Source organism: Nannobrachium achirus, assembly GCF_963921795.1.
Source record: "Nannobrachium achirus genome assembly, chromosome: 10".
Taxonomy (NCBI): Eukaryota; Metazoa; Chordata; class Actinopteri; order Myctophiformes; family Myctophidae; genus Nannobrachium; species Nannobrachium achirus.
Window position 1 is genome coordinate 20,381,125 of NC_137819.1, and position 23,315 is coordinate 20,404,439.

The following is a 23,315-nucleotide window of genomic DNA, read 5'->3' on the forward strand; positions in this document are numbered from 1 at the left end:
AGCTAGCCACGCACATCCCTAACACACACACGCACACAAACGCTTTAATACAAATACTGTGTTTGTTTGTCCAGATAAAGTGCTGTAAGTACTGGCCTGATGACAGTGCGATGTATGGAGACATCAAGATAACGCTGCTGAAGACTGAAACTCTATCAGAATACACCGTCCGCACCTTTGCTATGGAGAGGGTGAGACGCATGCGCAAGCACACACGCACGCACGCACGCACGCACGCAGACACACACACACACACACACACACACACACACACACACACACACACACACACACTATATATTTACATCACTTGTGGGGACATTACATAGACTTCCATTCATTTTTATGCAAGTCCTGTGGCCTTACCCTAACCTCTATCCCTAACCCTAACCCTAACCATTGTGGGGACCTACTATTTTGTCCCCACACTGTCAGAGGTCCCCTGCAGGTGACTGTGTGAACATGCGTTTGGTCCCCATAAATATAGCACGACAAACTCACACACACACACACACACACACACACACACACACACACACACACACACACACACACACACACACACACACACACACACACACACGACAACAAAGTAGGTATTCACACCTGACATTTATACCAAAATAGACCCGTATTGAAAGACTAAACAAAACACCTCAATTATCCCCTCTGACAACAAAGATTCAGATAATACCTCCCACACAAAAAGATAAAAACCACACCATGTGGACATAATGTACTATTACTCATCCTCCGTCAGGTACCCTCTCGCACATGTTCTATTGTTAAACCTGGACCATACCACCCACCAGTGGTGGAAAGTAACTATGTACTGTACTTGAGTACAATTTTTAGGTATTCTTACTTTCATAATCATAGTTACCTACTCCTCCCGCGAGGGAAATTCAGTATTTTCAGCCCAACCCAGCTCATTCGCTGCCCACAAGGAGCGTGTGAGCAATTAGGGGTTAAGAGTCTTGCTCAGGGACACACATCAGCATTGCTACCCTGGCCTGGAATCGAACCTGGGACAACCAGGGGCTCTGTTTCCGCAGGCGGGTTCCCTAACCGTTCAGCTATACTTGAGTATTGACAACTCCAATACTTTTACTTCTACTCCACTACATCTCAGAGCAAATATTGTACTTTTTACTCCACTACAATTATTTTAACACTTAAGTTACTAGTTACTTTGAAGATACCTCATACTTCAGCTTTGCATGCATTTCGGCCTTTTGAAAATAGCTGATCTACAAGCTCACAATGTGTCACGATGTGATGCATTGTAGATCTGCTATTTTCAAAAGATTTAAATTAAAACTTGTGAAATGGAACATTCTGCACAATGTGGGGGGGGGGGGGGGGGGTCAGACTTTTACTTATAACAGAATATTTCTACATTGTAGTATTGATACTTTTACTTAGGTAATTGATAGGACTTTTTCCACCACTGCCACCCACCTCTCGGTTCCAAAGCCAACTACAGCTGTACACACAACACTTTACACCTCCAAAGCACATCATACACACTACACTAGCCGTAACCTCACCACTTTACACCTCTAAAACACAGCATGCAAACAGCACAACTCAGACACAACTCCTTTTGGTTTCATGTTGCACTTTCAAGAGTTAAATTATTTCTAAACCTCTGTATTACTTCATTTATAAGAAGTCTACACAATTAGAGAATGTAGAAGAATTGTTATTTTGATTGACCTGTTATGTCTACTATGGTACCAACATCACTACAGCATGGAATTGTGGACAAAATCTTATTCAACCCAGACCCAAAACCTATTCTAGGTTTAGGGTCTGAGAGGCTACAACTCATCAAATGGTGGTCGGAGGCTCAAATACTGAAAAAAGGGATCTTTATGAAAAGGGTTGTAAATTCTGTCTCAGTCACCGATAATGTGCTCGCTTTTCCGGCACATCCCACTTACCGACATTAACAGCATTTTCTATTTGTGGCCTTCTTCCGCCAAGCACCATTGTCAGGTTTATAATGTATTGTTGGGGGGTATAATTTCTCGGGCCGTCCTTGTGATAGCATCTCAGTGAGACAGTGTTATTGTGTGTGCAGAGAGGCTACCCTGCCAAACACGAGGTGTGCCAGTTCCATTTCACCTCCTGGCCGGAGCACGGCGTCCCCCACCACGCCACGGGACTGCTGGCCTTCCTGCGGCGCGTTAAGAGCTCCATGCCCCCCGACGCCGGACCTGTGGTGGTGCACTGCAGGTACCTGAACACACACACACACACACACACACACACACACGCGCACACGCACACGCACACACAAGCATGCACACACTCCCACTCCCACCCTGTCTCTCTGGGTGGCCAGTTGACCATGCTGGTCCCAAAATTATCCCACAATTGTTATTGGAAAAGTAGTGCAGTTGTACAGTAGTTATTATAGTGCAATGGTTCTACATTTCCATGTGAAGGACGCCCAAATTGATGTGTTTGGCTGTTGACCCCCTTCTGAAAACAGTTAAGAGAATAATTGTGTTTTTCAAAACTATTCAACAAAGTTTAAAATGGGGTAAAAGTGGTTGAACTTATTTTTACGCTATATTAACTAATTTTGCTGGGACGCCCTGGCTCTCCCACTTTGAGAACCACTGGTATTTTGATCATTGATAAATCTGACCCCTTTGCGTCGGGTCTTTCCAAACGCAGCCATTGTGGTGTGGCTGAATGTAAGAGGCGACCAGCACTCTATTGAACCATGTCAACGTTCTGTGTTGTCTCCAGCATGGGGGCGGGGAGGACAGGCTGCTACATCGTTCTGGACGTCATGCTGGACATGGCTGAATGTGAAGGCGTGGTGGACATCTACAACTGTGTGAAAACCCTCTGTTCCCGACGCATCAACATGATCCAGACAGAGGTCAGTACTGTGTCCACTACCATATAGGCCTGCCACGATTCGATTCGAATCACGATTCAAGGTTGACGATTCACGATGTCACGATTTTTTCACGATTTTTTCAACAAATTTATTTTCCATAGAAATTACCCAAAAAAATCCACAATTCTTACAATTCCAGTATTTGTTTTGCTGTTTTCTCTTATGCTCTTTTCAATACAGTAGAACTATCAAATGACAAAAAACAACAATAACATTTCAGTTCACTTGTCTTCTCTTACAAGGAATCCTGTATGTTTTAGATGTTCTCTTATCCTCTATACAGTAGCAAATAGCAAATGACAGATAGTGTAAACTTATCAATTCTTAAATGTCAAATCCTGTTCTTTTTTTAAACAACACTCTTACACTTTTTTCAATACTGTATCAAAGAATGCATTTTTTTTGTGGTACATATCAAGCCAACTGTACTGTAAGCCAGGCACAAACTAAGGCATAATAACAACTCTTACCCTCTTTTCAAAATCAATAATTCATCAAAGTCAAGACCTAGTGTCTCATTGTGGATAGACTGTTCAAAGTCCCTGACTTTCTAACACACACCATTCCACCAGCTTATATATTGAATGTGTCAATTCTTGTTTACCATTCCACCGGCTTATATATTGACTGTGTCAATTCTTGTTTTCACTAGAAACGTTGTTTCCACATTGTAACCAGTGGCAGAGACGTGCATCTGTACGTAGCATTGTTGTTGTTAGCCCTTAGGACTGATTAGTGCTATGCTCTGTAGCAGCAAAGTAATGACACAGCACTCAACTAACTGCTCTCTTTGTCAATCGAAATCGCGGAGCTCTGCTCTGCAGCCCAATGGAGGCACGCTGGCAGCTGTGAGTGGGTGAGCCTTCCTACTGTAGCTGCCCTGCCTGTGTCTGCCTGACGTTAGACGTTGAACACGCAGAGACGTTGAAGACAGAATGGAGATTAAGTCGAGGGCGACCTCTGGTTGTCGAATCGCGATTCGTTTTTAAAAAAATCGATTTTCACCGTCCCCCAATAAAATCGATTTAAATCGATTTTTTTGTAAATCGTGACAGGCCTACTACCATAGACTGTATATTTACACAATGATTAGCTTTAAGCTTTGAAGTGAAATTAAATGATGTACCTTCATTAAAAAGCTGCAACATAGCTAGCTGCAAAGTGCCCTTTGGCCTGAGGGTGGTGCTAGAGGAAAGGTCATGGGGTATTCAAATGGTTAGGTTTGGGTTTGTCCTCCAGGCAGCATAAGTGTGTTCAGTAGGTTTCAGACCTCCTGTGAATTGTTTTCTTTTTCTTGTTCAGCGGAAAGCAAGAATGCAAATACTCCGCCAATACAATAGGGCATAGCAGTGGGCGTGGTTTATTGGTGGCGGTGCCATTAAAACCTCAGCCATTCATTTTTCCCATAGGACTTTTACAAAAATATTTATATCTATTATTTTAAGCCTAGAATCAATCAATCATGATTCTGTGTTTTTTTCCCCTTTTGAATATTTAATTGTAACTATACTACATTTAATAAATACCCTTTGTTTAGCGGTATTCACATTTTTTATTTCACAGAATCAACGGTTCTATGGTCATGATTCACCAGGATCCTGGATGGCATGATTCTAGGCTATAAATGCTTTTGTAAATCTCTATGGGAAAAATGAATGGCAGATCTTTAAGTGGCACCAGTAAACTACGCCCAGAGCTGGCCTCTCCAGTTGGCATCCCTTGGAGTTCATGTTATCCCCCTCACCTCCATGATAGTCTACTCCAGGCTGGTAGAACATCTGCCAGCATCCTGTTCATACTAGTTCTTATGATGAGTGCCCGATTAAAGAGGAAGTGAAGCCTTCTCCCCACTTCCGTTTCATTTTTAACATTGTGCACATTTATCCTAATATAAACTAGTGAGACTTCTCAGGGCGAGGTCGCTCCAATTCTTGGCCATCTGGTCAGTGATAAATATATCGGACCAGTTACCCATATATGGAGATCCATGTACTGTATATAGGACATCCCTTTTATGCCCATACATGGAGATCCCTATCTGAACCAGCCGCACAGATATGGGCTGTCTTCCTCCATATATGGGCATTCCCATATGAAGTCCTGTTAGTGGGCTTAATATTGATGACATCAGGGATCTCCATACATGGGCATTGGGCATAAAAGGGATTCTGTTATAGTGGTTCCCATGACATCACAACATACAATACATTGTATCCACTGTGAGCTTGTATAGTAGCTGCTATTTTTCAATAGCCAACTCTAGAATCTAAAATTACATATTTAGATTTTAGTTTTTAGTTAAACATAATGACTTTGTGATTTTTGTGTGTTTTCAGGAGCAGTATGTGTTCATCCACGATGCCATCCTGGAGGCGTGTCTGTGTGGAGAGACGGCCATCCCTGTTAATGACTTTGCTCTGACCTATAAAGATATGCTGAAGGTGGATTCACAGAGCAACACCACACCACTCAGAGAAGAGTTCCAGGTAACACACACACACACACACACACACACACACACACACACACACACACACACACACACACAAGATATCTTGCGTGCGAGTTGACATTTTTGGACTGAAGGTGGCTCTACGGGCAATACCATGGGGTCCCTTGAATAGGGGGCATCCACTGCGCACAGCAATTTACCCTTTGTTAGCCTCCTGGTTGGTCCCTGACTGACCAACCAGCAGGCTCTATCTGCCTTGTCCCGCCCTGGTTCCGCCTTTTTTATGTTGAATTAGCTAAAACATAATTTTTGGAGATATAAAAACGTTTAAAAACATGCTGATTCACTATGCTGCCACTGAGCAGCTCCAATTGACTGAAACAAAGTTTGAAATTAGAATTGAGCACACAGAATAACAATATGAAGCAACTGAATTAACATGGCAGTGGATGGAATGTCCCACTGAATGTCCCACCAAGACAAAGCAACCAATGGGTGTGGAGAGGGGCAGGACAATGGGCGGGACTTGACAAAGGGTGAATTATCCACATCACGTTCCATAGCAATCCACCCATTATATTTTGAGATCTATTTGTGTGCCAGTTTACATTTTGGCCTAGAGGAAAGGCCATTGGACCCCCGTACCTGCCGCCCATATGGTCCCTCATTATTCCCTGTAGCTGTCTTCCGCACTGGCACAGCAGTCTGTAAAATAATCAACAGTCTACTGTAGCACTCATCTTGCCCGTGTGTCGTTGCTTATGAATATATTACATGCTGCACCACGAACACAATCACTGCTCAAGAATCTATATATTTGTTTGCCTTACCTTTGAAAAATCTCAGAATATTCTCTGTCACAGTGAAGGCGCAACTGTTTTAGTGATCAGAAAGAAATCTGCGAGAATGCGCGATCCTCTATGAGGAATTTCGGCGCGACACAGCATAGTGTGCTCTGAGCAGATCGCTCCATTGAATAACATGGGAGGAGGTTTTTAGGACCCCTGTCAAAGAAAAAAAAAACATTGTTTTCATGACGTCGTCGGAAGAGTAGAAATACCTTTGAGTAATAGAGTATACATGTCCAAGAATCGTCTAGATTAGCCAAGAACGCCGTCTAGTGCAAGAAAGTTAATCATTTTAACTATCTAGCACTGAGCTGAAATATACGAGGCGTATTAGGCTACCAAAACACAGACAGACGCACGCACACAAACCGGGAGTCCATTCACTGTCTTCTCCTTCTCTCTCTGGTCTGTGCTACGCACCAACGCTCCAAAGTAGAACCAAGCTTCTGACGCGTACACGCGTACACTTGCAGCGTGACAGGGCCTTATACTGTAGCACCAACCACACGCACACAAAATTTCCAACAGCCTTTGTGTGTCAGATAATCCATGTTGTTGTCGGCTTGACCTTTCCATTCATTTAGATCTGCCCTCTATTATTTAGGCGCTGCCTCGTCTGGTTAGATGTAGCCTGTATGTTTTGAATTTTAATATCCTTGATGGTTGGCAACCTTTGGACGGCACGATTACGAATTCTCATTGTCACGGGCAGCGTAATGAACTTCTTTTAGTTCTGTCCACATGCCAGCTCTGTCTAAATAGCCTTATAATTGCAGTGCATAGCCGCTTGAAGCAATATAGCAGCCACTGTGTTCTATTCATTTAGTCTAAACCAATGGGGAGCCGTTGACAATATGAAGCAAGTTAGATAATCACTTCAGTTTGAGTTTCCCCCCCATTTCAATTTCCAAAGTATCATAAATATGCTTATTCATAATGCATGAGAGTGTTTTTATCCATTAACATCCTGAATGGTTCTGGAGTGATAGGAAGTGTATTTGAATGTTTCTCCAGATATTTGTCCTTGTAATAAATATATGAGCTGGGAACTTTGATCCAATAGTTTAGATCTTTTTATTTCATTTGTCCTTTGTTATTTCCTTTGTCCTTATCTGTCTTTGATATCACTTTCTTCTCTTATCACATAAATGTTCTCGCTCTCTCCAGTTATCGGTTCATCTCTCTGTAATCAACACCTCTGCAGAAATACAGACGCACGCACGCACTCACGCACGCACGCACGCATGCACACTTTCTGTCATTCTGATCTGATGCATTTCATTCTAAAAAAAAAAAGATTACGGTTATTAAAAACTCACTGGACGCCATAAACGTCTATTACGTCTTTGATCCTTAGTGCCATAAACGTCTTTTACGTCTTTTTAATTAATCAAAAGTTTTATAATTTTTTCATAATTGTAATCTCAAAAAAATCGCTCTAGAAGTTAGCCATGAGTCCGTGACCGGAGCGATACGGCCGATTTGACTGTAGCACCAGTGTAACACAGTCCGACGGGAAATCGGTATAACCAAACATTGGTTCCGGCCGTTTAAATGTTATCTTAAAACGTTCGTTTATACACTTCCCGTGCTTCCCTGACGAACTATAAGTACTCCAAAAACTCAGAAAATTCACGGGAAACCAGCGGTGCCATCCATTTGGCGATTGCTATCCTTGATCGCGATCGCCAGGGCTCTAAAGTGTATAGCATGCTAGCTAAAAGGCCTGGCCAAAATGTAAACAACAAGGCCCAAACCAAAAAAAAGATGGACGTCTTCTTCCTTCTTCTGTTAGTTGATCAGATAGTAGGAGACCACCACCTGGTGGTTTTCACATGCCATTGCACTCCAGATTACACACAGGCCCAGAGACAGCATTCACATATGATGATGATCAAGACATCTTACACATGTTCTATTGAAGCCCAAATCTAATGATAGGATATATATATATATATATATATATATATAAATATACATGTTTTCCTTTGTAAGAGGGGTAGTGTGGCTTTCGATAGAAGCATAGATTTATATATGTAATTTAAGTACAAAATATGATTTTGGCCCCCATAAAAAGGCAAAATTAAACAAAATGGCTGGCACCAGTTTTGTAGATTTTTAATCAAGGATGGCATTCAGTGAGTTATTTCCATTATAAATGATGTCCTGGTTCCATTGGCTATAGCAGCATCCAGCTGAGCGATGCTGTTAAATATACTATACGTCAGTGAAACTTGCACTGAATTCCAAATTGTCAAGCTTTGTCACACAACTTCCGGTGCTCGACTGAGAAAAGAACGTTGTAGGAGGCAAGATTTAAATACTGTAGATCTGCTCTTTTTGGTGTAATTTGACTATGCTTTGACTGTGCTTTGATGTCATTATTAGTTCAAGTCATTTGATTTCACTGTGCTTTGATGTGCATTACGTCATTACTAGTTTAATTAAGAGTGCTTTGAAGTGCATTACGTCATTGATAGTTCAATTAACAGGTTCTTTGAAGTATGTCATGTCGACCTTGTCATTAGTGTTTGACCAATCACACTGCTGTAGTGGTAATTTTTGGTTGACAGAATCACCTGTTTTAGTTTGCTGGCAGGAGAAAATGTTCATTCCAGTTTGCAAGGTCTGAAGTGCAACAGTTTTTGTACCGTGCTCTGTCGTGCTTGTGGATATTTGTTTTATTTTTGCCCAAGTGAATGTGAACTTTGTTTTTTGATCGAAGTAAAGACTTTTGTTATACTTTATTCGAATTCTCCTTGTGGATTACTTTTTCCTTGTGGATTACAATTTTCTTGGGAACTACTACATCACGTGTACTTAACTGGAATACACCTTTGAAACTTTTGCGGATACATTAGTACAAAAACTGAACTTTTCATGATCTGTGCATTGGATTGGAACAGTAAATTGAAGACTTTGGATTGGAACAGTGAAACTCTGGACTTGGAAAGGAATCCCATTAAAGGCCCTCTCCAGCAATTCAAGTAAGTGCATCAAAATAAGGATTTTGGAGATCTGTGCTGTTAATAGCAAACTCAGCTAACTAGTGGAAAGGCTAATTAATATCAAGACTCATGAATGATGATGAAGATACAGCCACTGTGGTAGAATTGCCCAATAAGCGGACACCAAAACCTACAGCCAGAGCCATGGATGATGCATTGAAAAGAAGAATAAGTGAACGGAAGGCTAAATTGGGCCAAGTTACTACAAAAAAGAATTAGATCATTCATTTGATGGATGATGATGCCAATTTAGAGGTGGTCAAGACCAAATTGAATGTTGAGTACAATGTGCTTTTTGGAGAGTTTTGTGAGCTAAATACCTCAGTGAAAGCACTAATAGTGCAAGTTGAGTCAGAAGATGACATGAACAATGATCAAGCTTTTTGGTTTGACCCAAAAGCAAACGCATTCTTTGACTTTGTTAAGGATGTTGATACTTGGATGACTGATGTTCATAGGCGAATGGAGGAAGCAAGTAAAGTAAATGAAGCTGTTCACCCTTCAGACAGCATATCAGTGACAGCATCTAAGACCTCTAAAAAGTCTAAGACCAGCTCTGGCCATTCTAAAACATCTTCTGTTTCTGCACGCTTGAGAGCGGAATTGGAAAAAGCTGAACTTTTGGCAAAGGCATCAGCACTGAAGAGAAGACAAGCTTTAGATAAGCAAGAGGCCAAGCTTAAAGCTGAGAGGGAAGAGTACGAGATTCAAGCTGCTTTGGCTGCTACAGATGCTAAAATCAAAGTGTTGATGGAATTTGACGGCTCAAATGCTTCACAACAGGATGAGTCACAGGGAAAGCAGTCAGCTGGGCTAAAGAAAAGTCAAGGAGCAGTAGGAGGGGTCACCTTTGCTGCAAGCCATATTCCAGCCACTGCTCATCATGGGCCTGACCCATTAGCTGTAAGCCATATTCCAGTCACTGGTAACGCAAGTAATGGAAACACTCAAATGCCACTCCCAGTTAATACTGCTCAGTTAAACCAGGCACCCGCAGGAGGTGCAGTGCATGACCATGTTTCTGTAGTTAGCGGCTCTGTTCACTCAGCCGGCTCTGTTCACTCAGACGGTTCAGCAAGTCCAGAGACTTTGGTCACTGTAATGCAGCGTCAAAATGTTATTACAGACTTCCTGGTAAAGCAACAAAGGCTTTCTACTCTACCACCCCAAAGTATTCCCATCTTCAAAGGAGATCCTTTAGAATACAGACTCTTTCTCAGAGCATTCGAGCATGGAGTGGAGAGTAAAACTGAGAACAGCAAGGATAGACTCTATTATATGGAGCAGTATACGAGTGGACAGCCTCGAGAGCTAATACGGAGTTGTCTTCATATGGACCCAGACCAGGGTTACTGCAAGGCAAAAGAACTATTGAAGGAGCATTTCGGGAACGAATACAGGATCTCTGTAGCCTACATGAACAAAGCTTTAAATTGGCCTGCAATTAAACCAGACGACGGTGAAGCTCTCAATGCACTCTCTCTCTTCCTTACCGGCTGTAGCAACGCAATGACTGACATGCAGTATATGGAGGAGTTGGATAACGTAGGCAACATGCGCGCCATTGTCAGTAAACTTCCTTACAAACTGAGGGAGAGATGGAGGAGTGTTGCCTTTGATATTGAAGAGAAACAATCTCGAAGGCCCAAGTTTAAAGACCTTGTGAAGTTCATCAACACTCAAGCCAAGGTTGCGCTACACCCTTTGTTTGGAGATATAAAGGACAGCAACAAGGGACAAGCTAAGTCTCCAGTAAGCTTTTCAGAGAGGAAGAGCGGTAAGACAATCTGCACCACAACTGCGACACAGGTGAACAACCAAGCAGGCACAACGGCATCGACAAGCCAACAAGCAAGTGTCGCCACAGAGGGAAAACCAAGTAAAAAGGGTCCTACCGGCTCTGTCAACGCTTTCACTAAGCCGTGTGTGTTTTGTCAAGGAGAACACAGCATGGCAGAGTGTAGGAAATTAAAGAAGTCCTTACACAAAGACAAGATAGCCTTTCTCCGAGGGAAAGGACTATGCTTCGGTTGCTTGAAACAGGGCCACATGACCAAGTCCTGTGAGGAGAAATTGGACTGTGAAGTCTGTTCATTGAAACATCCCACTGTGTTACACATGAAATTCAAAGACAAGCCTGCACCTGAAGAACCACCAGAGGCTGGAGAGGTTCAGTCTGTGGTCAGTGGGTTTGTGGGCACAGAGAACAAGACGTGTTCCGCCAACGGGGCTGGGGAAGCAGAAAGTATACTTGCCATCGTTCCGGTCCAAGTAAAGGCAAAGAAGGGCAACACAGTGGTTACGTCTTATGCTTTCCTAGATCCAGGCAGTACGGCCACGTTTTGCACAGAAGAGCTTATGAATGAGCTCAACCTACGTGGAAAGAAGATTGACATTCTCCTAACAACCATGGGGGATCAAAGAACAGTCAACAGCCATCTCGTAACAGACTTAGAGGTGAGCAGTCTGGAAGGCAGCAACTTCATTGAGCTGCAGGAAGTATTCTCTCAACAGACTATTCCGGCTAATAAAAGGAACATTCCACGGCAGGAAGACGTGGACAGATGGCCTCATCTGGAGCAAGTGCGAATCCCCCACATCAACGCAGAAATAGGTCTGCTGATCGGGACCAATGTGCCAAAGGCAATGGAACCAGAGGAGGTCATCAGGAGTGTAAATGATGGACCTTATGCCGTAAAAACTGTCCTTGGATGGACAGTGAATGGACCTTTGAGAGAGGGAAACTGCGACGCAACAAGAGGTGGAGTAGCGTATGCTGCATCCAACAGAATATCTGTGGCTAAGTTGGATGAACTGTGGAACCAACAGTTCAAGTATGACTTCCCTGAAGGTAGCCAAGAGGAACAAGTGGGAATGTCCAGAGAAGACCTCCAATTTATGGACAGTGTGTCACAGTCTGCCAGACTGGTAGATGGGCATTACTGCATAGGCTTACCACTAAAGAACAAGGAGGTTAAAATGCCCAGCAACCGAGTTGTTGCTGAACAGCGTGCCTTGAACTTAAAGAAGAAACTTCTCAAGAATCCCACATTCTGTGAGGACTACATCACTTTCATGAGTGATATGATCACTAAAGGCTACGCAATGAAAGTTCCTGATGAAGACCTCAGCCGCAACGATGGAAAGGTTTGGTACATTCCGCACCACGGAGTGTACCATCCGAAAAAACACAAGTTACGTGTTGTATTTGATTGTGGTGCGTCTTATCAAGGAGTGACACTGAATGGACAACTCCTTCAGGGGCCAGATCTCACCAGTACTCTGATTGGAGTTATCACAAGATTCCGCCAAGAAACTGTGGCTACTATGGCTGACGTGGAAGCCATGTTCCACCAAGTAAAGGTCCCGCCAGAAGATGCTGACCTACTTAGGTTTTTATGGTGGCCAGAGGGAGACGTCCACAAGGGTCTGGTGGAATACAAGATGGTGGTGCACCTATTTGGTGCTACCTCATCACCGAGCTGTGCTAGTTATGCCCTCAGACGTTGTGCTGAAGACAACAGGGATCTGTTTGATGCTACAATCGTCAACTCAGTACTGCACAACTTTTACGTTGATGACCTCCTTAAGTCAGTCAGCTCTGAGGAAGAGGCCATACTGCTGTACCATGACCTGAAAGCTATCTGTGAAACGGGAGGCTTCAGATTAGCGAAGTGGGTTAGCAACAGTCGAAGGGTGCTGGCAGCCATACCTGATAAGGAAAGGGCAAAGGAAGTGAAGGACTTAGACCTGGATCAAGATTCACTCCCGATAGAGAGAGCTTTGGGGGTACAATGGTGTGTCGAGTCTGACAGCTTCAAATTCAGAATTGTCATCCAAGACAAACCTCCCACAAGAAGAAACATCCTCTCCATGGTGAGCTCCATATACGATCCACTGGGAATCCTGGCACCAGTGGTTCTACCTGCAAAGAAGATCTTGCAAGAGCTCTGCAGGCTAAAGCTCAGCTGGGATGGAATGATTCCAAATCATCTTGCTCAGAAGTGGTTCGATTGGATCAAGGATCTGCAGCAACTCAGAGAATTTGGAGTAGACCGATGTTTCAAGCCAGGGAACTTTGGAGAGCCTACATTCTCTCAGTTGCATCATTTCTGTGACGCTAGCGAAGAGGGCTATGGCACGGTGACCTACTTGGTCCAGAAGAACAACAGGGATGAAGTCCATTGCGCTTTTGTTATGGGAAAGGCGAGAGTTGCACCACTCAAGCCCACCACCATTCCACGCTTGGAATTAACGGCAGCGACTATGGCAGGGCGCATGGACAGGATGCTAAGGAGAGAACTACAGCTGGAGCTTGTGGACTCCATCTTTTGGACTGATAGTACGGCTGTACTAAAGTACGTTAACAACGAGACAACAAGGTTTCGTACATTCGTAGCCAACAGAGTGTCGGAAATCCTGAAAGTTTCCACAGTATCGCAATGGAGGCATGTTAGTACACATGTTAATCCTGCTGATTTCGCATCAAGAGGACAGAAGGTGGAATCCTTTGTGCAGAACCAGGCCTGGATCTCTGGGCCAGACTTCCTCACCAAGTCAGCTGACAACTGGCCAGAGAACCCTGATCATCTGAAAGATCTCACCGCACCAGATCCTGAGATGAAGAAAGGTGCCATTGTCAATGCTTTGGCATCAGAAGAACAGATGGATACAGTGCAACAACTGATAGAGCACTACTCGTCATGGACTCGCCTGAAGAAAGCGGTCGCATGGATCCTTAAGGTAAGGGACACATTGTTGTGCCTGGCCAAGAAGAGAAGGGAACAGGGTGCAGAGATTGCACTGTCTGATGCTGACGACAATCAAAAGAGTCGGCAGCTTCAGAAAGTTATGAAGAACTACAAAACAAGCCTCAGCAGGAGAACGCTCACAGTGGATGATCTGAAAGAAGCGGAGCTTGAGATCATACGCTTCTGTCAGAGAAGGACGTTCCAAGAGGAAATCAACACTCTACAAAAGGGTGAACCTGTCAGAAGGAGCAGCCACATATATAAGCTCAATCCAATTCTCCAGGATGGAATTCTTAGAGTTGGTGGAAGGCTCAGTCGTTCAGCCATGCCAGAAGAATCCAAACACCCTGCTATTCTGGCTAAGGGCCTTCGGGTGTCGGAGCTCATACTTCAAGAGGTTCATGAAGTAGTAGGTCACAGTGGGCGCAACCACATTCTGTCCAAGCTGCGTCAGAAGTACTGGATCCCCGGTGCTAGTGCAGCAATCAGAAGAGTCCTGTCCAGATGCCTTGTGTGTCGGCGACTACAGGGTGTTACGGGACAGCAACAAATGGCAGACCTACCACGCAACAGGGTCTTACCAGATGAACCGCCCTTCACTAGAACCGGCGTGGACTACTTTGGTCCTTTTGAAGTTAAGCGTGGAAGAGCTACTGTGAAGAGATATGGCGTCATCTTCACCTGCTTGGCTACTAGAGCTGTCCACTTGGAAGTAGCGACTTCTTTGGACACAGACTCATTCATTAACGCTCTTCGGCGATTCTGTGCCAGAAGAGGCCAAGTTGTGGAGCTACGTTCTGATAACGGAACTAATTTCGTTGGAGCAGAGCGGGAGCTCAAAAAGGCTATCCAAGAGTGGAACACCTCCAAGATAGAGGACACTTTGCTCCAAAGAGGCATCAAGTGGATGTTTAACCCCCCTGCGGCCTCTCATCAAGGAGGAGTCTGGGAGCGTTTAATCAGATCCATCAGAAAAATCCTCAATGCCACACTTAAAACACAGAGTCTGGATGAGGAGAGCCTTCAAACGTTTCTTTGTGAAGCAGAGGCTATCCTGAATAGTCGGCCCATTACCACGCCCTCCAGTGACCCCAACGATCTGGAGGCACTCACCCCAAATCACCTCCTGCTACTGAGGACCAAGCCTTCTTTACCACCAGGGCTGTTCCAAAGGGAGGACCTCTATGCACGACGGAGGTGGCGTCAGGTTCAGTACATGGCTGACCTCTTTTGGAAGCGTTGGGTGAGGGAATATCTGCCTGAGCTTCAAGCACGCCAGAAGTGGTTACGTGTGTCTCGAAACTTTGTGCCTGGGGACATTGTTTTGCTCGTAGACGAGACTGCACCGAGAAACTCATGGGTCATGGGCAAAGTCATCCAAGCAGTCCCAGATGAAAATGGACTTGTTCGCCGGGTTCGTGTGAAGACCAAGACCAGCGAACTAGATAGACCCATCACTAAGGTCTGTCTCCTACTGGAAGCAGTATAATTACTGTTGAACTTTGACAATAAGAGAGACTCTTTTATTATTTTCTTTGATTGAAACTTAATGCCCTACTGCCTACTGTATGTGATATTTCTGTTGATAATTGTTTCTAAGATAAGAGAACAATTAGGGGCTGGGTATGTAGGAGGCAAGATTTAAATACTGTAGATCTGCTCTTTTTGGTGTGATTTGACTATGCTTTGACTGTGCTTTGATGTCATTATTAGTTCAAGTCATTTGATTTCACTGTGCTTTGATGTGCATTACGTCATTACTAGTTTAATTAAGAGTGCTTTGAAGTGCATTACGTCATTGATAGTTCAATTAACAGGTTCTTTGAAGTATGTCATGTCGACCTTGTCATTAGTGTTTGACCAATCACACTGCTGTAGTGGTAATTTTTGGTTGACAGAATCACCTGTTTTAGTTTGCTGGCAGGAGAAAATGTTCATTCCAGTTTGCAAGGTCTGAAGTGCAACAGTTTTTGTACCGTGCTCTGTCGTGCTTGTGGATATTTGTTTTATTTTTGCCCAAGTGAATGTGAACTTTGTTTTTTGATCGAAGTAAAGACTTTTGTTATACTTTATTCGAATTCTCCTTGTGGATTACTTTTTCCTTGTGGATTACAATTTTCTTGGGAACTACTACATCACGTGTACTTAACTGGAATACACCTTTGAAACTTTTGCGGATACAAACGTGTTTGTCATTCAGTGTAATGCAGCAATCACACTAGCAGCCACAAAGCGACAGGCTAATTCTATTTTCGAAACAAGCCAGTGACATGAAGATACAAAATGATGCCCAACGCTTGTAGCTTTTGACACTTGTGACAAGGCTACAACGTTTTTTATTTTTTATTTGACAATCCAATTATGCAGTGAAGCGTCAATCAGTCATATATTTTTGTTTAGCAATTTCCACTCTTCTCTCCCCACACAATTCCTGTTTGTAATGAGGGAAAAAAATATTATCAGCCAAGTTTTTCTTTTTAACCCTAGTATTTATTTTCCTTTGTTTTTCATGTTCGTCATTCTCAACATACAGATGCATCCTTGATAATGTCATGATGAGCATCATTTCAACGATGCTTGGTCATTTTGTAGTTTCTGTAGATCCTGTGTACCTTTGCAAGCTTTTTAAGAAGCGTAACGAAGTTCATTCCCACCTAAGCAGAGCCAGCATTGCAGGCCTGACCAAAGTGACCATGCCCACGTTCACCACCGAAATGGGAAACTCATTTAGATTTGGAGGAGCAGTAAACTGGAACTCGCTACCCTATGACGATAAAGAACATCAGCAGATATCCCCTTTTTAAAATAAAGGTCAGAGCGTGGCTTTTAGAAAATGTTGCAGAACAGTATGGCCACTTATATTAATGAGATCCCCTTTATTTATGCTGTAGGTAGTGTAGCTCTAGATTGTTTATTCCTATACTGTCTATGTATTGTTGTAATGTATTGTTTGTCTCAGACCGAGGACCACAATGGAAATAAGTCTCACGACTTTTATTGTGTTTGTATCCTTGACGTTTCTCGGATAAACATGTAACGTGTTTTTCTTGTATAATAAATGGTGCATTTATATAGCAGGTTTATCGAAGGCGCTTTACAGAGATTGTGCATTACATTCACCCATTCACTCACACTTTCATACACCGATGGCAGAGGAAACCATGCAAGAAACCAAACTGCTCACCGGGAGCAACTAGGGGTTCAGAGTCTTTCTCAAGGACTCTTCGACACCAACTCTGGGGGAGCCCAGGATAGAACTGGGAACCCTTCAGGAACCCTTCGTGTTATAATGACGGTTTCTCTACCCCTGAGCCACTGCCAGTGTGAACACAACATACTAACCTCTGTCTCTCTGTGTGTGTGCTGTGCTTTCAGACGCTGAACTCGGTGACTCCTCACCTGGACATGGAAGAGTGCAGCGTCTCTCTGCTGCCCAGGAACCGTGAGAAGAACCGCAGCATGGACGTTCTGCCTCCCGACCGCTCGCTGGCCTTTCTGCTCTCCCCCGAGGGCCAAGGCAACGACTACATCAACGCCGCGCTGGCCGACAGCTTCCACCGAGCTGCCGCCTTCGTGGTGACGCCCCACCCCCTGCCAGGGACCACCACAGACTTCTGGAGGCTGGTGTTCGACTACGGCTGCACCTCGGTGGTCATGTTGAACCAGCTCAACCAGTCCAACTCTGCCTGGGTGAGACACTGCACACCACTGCTTCGCTATGGGGGGTTCCATGAGAAATGATTTATTTCAGTGTCTACGGAAAGCCTTCTTTTTTTAGCTGCCAGTGCTGCCGTGTTAAAGGAGAATTCTGTGCTATATCGCTTTCTCACCCCAAAGAAATGGTCCAGCTGTTTCTTTTGTTTTAGTTTTTTCAAAAGATGCAGTATTGTCCATTTTGGACCAACCCGAACATGGCTCAAAAGGGGAGTGGTGAGGCTTATGCAAATCATTTTCCGATAGTTATCTGCTGTTCATAAACACACCGTTGAGCTATCATTCATAATCTACTCCAGGGTTAATTCATTGTTGAGATTCTGCCGTAAAACGGTTCACGCGCGATCGAAATGTCGTCTCGCGAGAGTTCCGAATCCGAATAGGATTCTCGGAAGTCTCGCGAGACGAGATTTGGACGAGTCAGCCAAAATGGACAATATTGCGTCTTTTGATTTTTTTTAAACAAACACCTGGACCAGCTTTTTTGTGACAAAGTAACAAGAAAAAAAGGTGTGAAACTGATTTAGCACGGAATTCTCCTTTAACACATACAGTGCCTATCCCGAACATGTTCGGCTTTATTTCAATCCAATACAATTTTTTTTTTATTATTTTACTTACCCTGAGCTGCTTGTAGAGCCGTGGGTGGTCCTGGCTCGTCCTACGCTAGCCAGCGAGCCATTTTACATGGTCCGACGATATATTCCATTAAAAATGGTTTAAAATACATTTTTGAGCCCCCCAATGTTCACCGAATGTTCAGCGCCGCTTCCGGAACGTAGTCCAGTGTGCCTATCCCGAACAGGTTCGGCTTTTTTAATGAAATGAATAAAATGATCCGAGGCCTTCTGAAGCCTGGGCCTAAATTTTCAATCCAGTGGCCGAGATCCGGCCGCCCCCCGGCCGGCCGTTAGCGAGTAACGTCGCCGCGAATCGCCGCCGAATCCAATGAAAAACCACATCTTTGAAGGTCCATATCTCTGGATTGTGTATTTAGGGAGGCGGCGCGAGGTTTATTTACGGCGAAATCGCCGAAAAATGATCTTTAAAATGAGAAAATGCTAATAGCTATTTTGTAGCCCTTTTCATCCGGGACCTTTCCATGACGTGCACGAACGTGCGCACGCGCGTCACTGCAACGTGAGTCCCCGGATGCTAATGCGCTCGCCTATGGGACAAACCCTGGCATTCTTTGGTGCCCTCTAGGGGCTGGCACTGGAAGCGTTAAATTCACACTGGTGTATTGCTCTTCCCAGCGTTGTGAAGGTTAATGTGTTCGTGTTTGTTCATGTCTTGTTCTGTGCTCGCGTCCTCCTGTTTCTGCTCTGTCACTGTGTCATGTTGGATTCCTCATCACTATTTACCATCTTAATCTCTCTCCCTCCCTCTCCCTCTCCATCTCTCTCTCTCTCTCTCTCTCTCTCTCTCTCTTTCTCTCTCTCTCTCATTCACTTCACTGGATTAAACCCATTTAGAATGGGTACACATTATTGTGTATCATTATTTTATGCTTTAACTATTGAAAAATAGCAGATATACAAGCTCACAGCGTGGCACCGAGTGCCGCACTGTGAGCTTGTAGATCTGCTATTTTTGAAAAATCGTGAAAATTAGAATTTTGACCCGATTCTATAAGTGTCTTTTGAATCCTTCTAAGATTTTTTGAAAAACCCTATGTTTCTATGTCAGCAATCTGGCTAGCCATCGTCAAAGAAAAGGTCCTTTTCATTTAACTGGAGCACAGTTAGTCTGTTCTTGAGAGACAACTATGTCAGTGGTTCTCAAACTTTTTCATGTGAAGGACCCCCAAAATGATATTTATTTGGCAACGGACCCCCATCTCAAAATATTTAGTTCCAGGGACCACCCAGAAGCAACATTTGAGTTACAAACGTTTGCTTTGAAAATACATAATATTCAAAGATTTGCACACATTTTCACGACCTTTTTTCAAAAATAGTAGATCTACAAGCTCGTGAGCTTGTATATCTGCTATTTTTCACTGGTTAAAGCGTTCAATAATTCTAGGCCTAAATGGGTTAACGGGACCCTCCTCTCTTGACCCCATCATCCCCCCAGACGGGACCGCCCGTCTCCTGTGCATATAAATATTTATCTGTCCTCCTGCCCAATGTCACCTGTTTAATACAGTTCCCTCACAAGACATTATCAACTCCTCTGGGGGGGGCCCCGCCCCCCGCCCCCTCCACCTTTCCTCACTGTCACCGCTAACATCATTAGCATGTCAACGCCATCGCTCCCCTGTGAGTTCCCCCTCCCGTTGGCTGGTCCGGGGACAGAGCCCATATCAGCTGTGTTTAATGGAGTCCGCCCGTGGTCTTGTTGTGCACCAACCCCCATCAATTTACAATTTAGTCCTTTAGCAGACGCTCTTAATGTAGCGACTTACAATAAGCAGATAATACATTGATGCAATAGGCAAGGTAATACATCAAATACATCAACATCAGTACATCAAATGCATAGCAATATCAATCTAGAAAATAAATGAAACTAACACAAAATGATGTAGTTAGACCAAGCACTTAATCAATAAAAAAACGTTGTGTAAAACCTAAAAAATGCTATCTAGTTTCCATGTCTGCATGAGTCTGAAGAGGTGAGTCTTCAGGCTAGGAGCCTAGGAAGTGAGTCTGTAGTGCGACAGGGAGTTTATTCCACAGTTTGGGGGCCAGGAGGGTGTCTAGGACGAGTTGATTTTTGTCCTGGGGTTTTTAGTGAGGATTCTGTCAGCATCCCTGTGTTAGTTGATCTAAATGTGCTTAGTTACTAAAAGTAGCAAACAACATAAACAGACGGAGACCACTGTGCCTTCAAACTGCGTTTTTTCAACTTTTGTTTAAGGCAAACTAACAAACTTGGCTTAAAACTTACAGACTAGTACAGTTTCTAGTGCGATAACTCTTCCACAGGCAGCATTTTGCTAGCTGTCTGAAGCCATTAAAACTACTTTTGCATTATACAGTGGTCTCCCTCCTGTAGGATTGTTTTGCCTCCTAAATTTCCACTTTTTTGTTTCTTTCCACCACTGCCACAAGCCCTGACTAACTGTTTCTGTCACCTCAAAGCAACAGCCAAGGTTAGCCTATACCGCATTCATTTATAATGAGCTCATGCTAATGATTTAAGCTGTTGAATGATTCAAAAAGGTAGCGAGGGGAGGGGGGAGCTTACATGAGTGATTGTTGTTTTGTTCATTTAATTCATGGCTCCATTTCAAAGTAATCGCTGTCATTTAGGCTAATTGTCACTGTTGTCAATACTCAGGTGTCTTGTTACTGTGACTCATGGCGGGCTGTGACATCAGGATTTGTCATCTAATGACTGTTCTCCCTCTCTCTCTCTCTCTCTCTCTCTCTCTCTCTCTCTCTCTCTCTCTCTCTCTCTCTCTCTCTCTGTCTCCCTCTCTCTCTCTCTCTCTCTCTCTCTCTCTCTCTCTCTCTCTCTCTCTGTCTCTCTCTCTCTCTCTGTCTCTCTCTCTCTCTCTCTGTCTCTCAGCCATGTCTTCAGTATTGGCCTGAACCAGGACTCCAGCAGTTTGGACCGATGACGGTGGAGCTTCTGTCCAGAACGGCCGACGATGACGTCATCATCCGTCTGTTCCACATTCAGAACATCACACGGGTAAGCCCCCTTCTATATTATACATTATTTGTTACATTTGTGAAATCATGATGGCGTAAAACATTGGTTCTATGTGTCCCCTCCTTCTTCTTCATACCCTTCTTGGTTTTTATCCGTTACCCTTGGTGACGGTGACATTGGCCTTGCACAGTAAATAATGATCTTGACTTCAGATCAGGTTGATTTAACTAATGGGGGCCATACAGGTAGATAGTATTTTCCTATCAGGCCGTTGCTTACCCATGAACTGCATCATGGGAATTGTAGGGACACAGAGTGGCTGGAATACACAGGAAGAGGTATTTTCTCTGTCAATAATAATACAATCTATTTGTGTACAACTTTTTCTAAACAACGTTGCAAAGTGTGGAACAGGGTGAAATTAAAGCAGCAAGACATAGATAAAGAGGACAGCTACTTCTAAGATGCCACAAAAGAGATTAAGACATAAGACTTGGACCAGAGAGGTAATAGAAGATTAAAAGATTGGGACATAAAATGGATGTAGGAAAAAGTAGAGTATAAAATAAATACAGTATTAAAACAATAAACCTATGAAATTAATCAAGAGGGAGAAATGTGAAAGGATTATAGAAATGGTTGCGTCATAAAAGATCTAGAAGATGGTTCTGGGTGAGATTCTCAAGCAAGGTGTTCCATAGCTGTGGCGTTTCCTTTAGTTTTGAGCAGTTATGAATTATGACAGTCCTATGGTTCCCTTGTGAATGAACAGTGATGTTCTCACATCTTGAGATACAGGTACAGTAATAAAGATTTATATTTGAAGTGGTGCAGTGAACAAGCATACTTCAGCTTAGCCCTAGAATGTCTGTGATCATTACATATAAGACAATTGTCTAATATTCCATAAACCCATAGCCATAGATCGGTCTTATTGCGCGGCATTTAGCAGAGAATCTCCGCAGCGCTAAAGCGTTCCGTGTTACTTATGTACTCACCCAATAATTAATTCCTCAGCCTTGGAGTCAGATATTGTCCTCTAGTTTTATATCCCTTTGAAAGTTCTGTCTGAAAACGTGTATTCAGTCAAATATCTCCACTTTTCCACGAGCTTTCCACATGGACAACTTTCCGACCGGTGAGGGGCTCGGAATGACTGCTGGACTGAATATATCAAAACTTCCTTTGGGAAGCACAAATGTATGGGGCACACAATGATGCAGGTGGTGTGATTAATTACCCCACGTCAATCACTGTCAATCATTGTGTGCCCTGTACGTTTGTGCTTCCCAAAGGAAGTTTTGATATATTTGTCCTAAACGCTGCGCAAATTAGGACCGATCTATGGCTGTGTTGAATGGAATATTGACAAATTCTATATGTAATGATCACAGACATTCTAGGGCTAACTTCAGCACTGCCTGAGGATGTAGGCAGAGTTCAGGGATTTAACTGGGAGTCTGGGTTTAATTGTAAATGTTATGATAATGATCAACTAAGGAGTGAAATGTACATCCACAGTGTGATTGCTTCTCTTTAACCCTCTAAGGCCCAAAAATAGAAATACTTGAAATAAAAATTTGAAAAAAAAAAAAAAAAAAAATCAGATGGTGTTGTAGGAGTCCTAATAAGAGGAAAATGTAATGTTTTTTTTCCCAAAAAAAAAAGTTTTTGTAAGGTTTTATAGCCATAAATCATAAATCATGCCCTAATTTACATATGGGGGATATTTTTCACAATAATAACATATGTACATGTTCTAGACATTCTAATGATCACCAAAAAAAATAGTACAGGCATTTTACTTATGTTTTTGTGAGGAATAGCTTCCATGAAAAAGTGAGATGTTGTTCGTCAAAACTCTGGAATGTCAGCGGGTGTGGTGGGTGTGAATGTCAGCCCCTGTGGGGGGTATTTATATGCAAATATTGTGGCCAATGGCATTGTAATACTAAACAATAGAATCCAATGGTGATGTTAAGGTGGTAGGGGGAGCTAAAATAAAATGATTTAAAC

At 43.3% G+C, this 23,315-nt stretch overlaps 1 protein-coding gene across 1 annotated transcript in view; it reads left to right on the plus strand.

Moving 5' to 3' along the window:
• The window catches only part of LOC308293341 (receptor-type tyrosine-protein phosphatase U-like), a gene marked incomplete at its 5' end in the record, with an annotated part of 208,359 nt that overhangs the window by 179,598 nt on the left and 5,446 nt on the right, over positions 1–23,315 (plus strand). The window contains 6 exons of the mRNA XM_080735808.1: positions 75–191; positions 2,087–2,241; positions 2,764–2,899; positions 5,257–5,406; positions 17,355–17,669; positions 21,213–21,338. Of these exons, the coding sequence (XP_080591934.1) occupies positions 75–191; positions 2,087–2,241; positions 2,764–2,899; positions 5,257–5,406; positions 17,355–17,669; positions 21,213–21,338 (999 nt within the window). The remainder of the gene's footprint in view (positions 1–74; positions 192–2,086; positions 2,242–2,763; positions 2,900–5,256; positions 5,407–17,354; positions 17,670–21,212; positions 21,339–23,315) is intronic.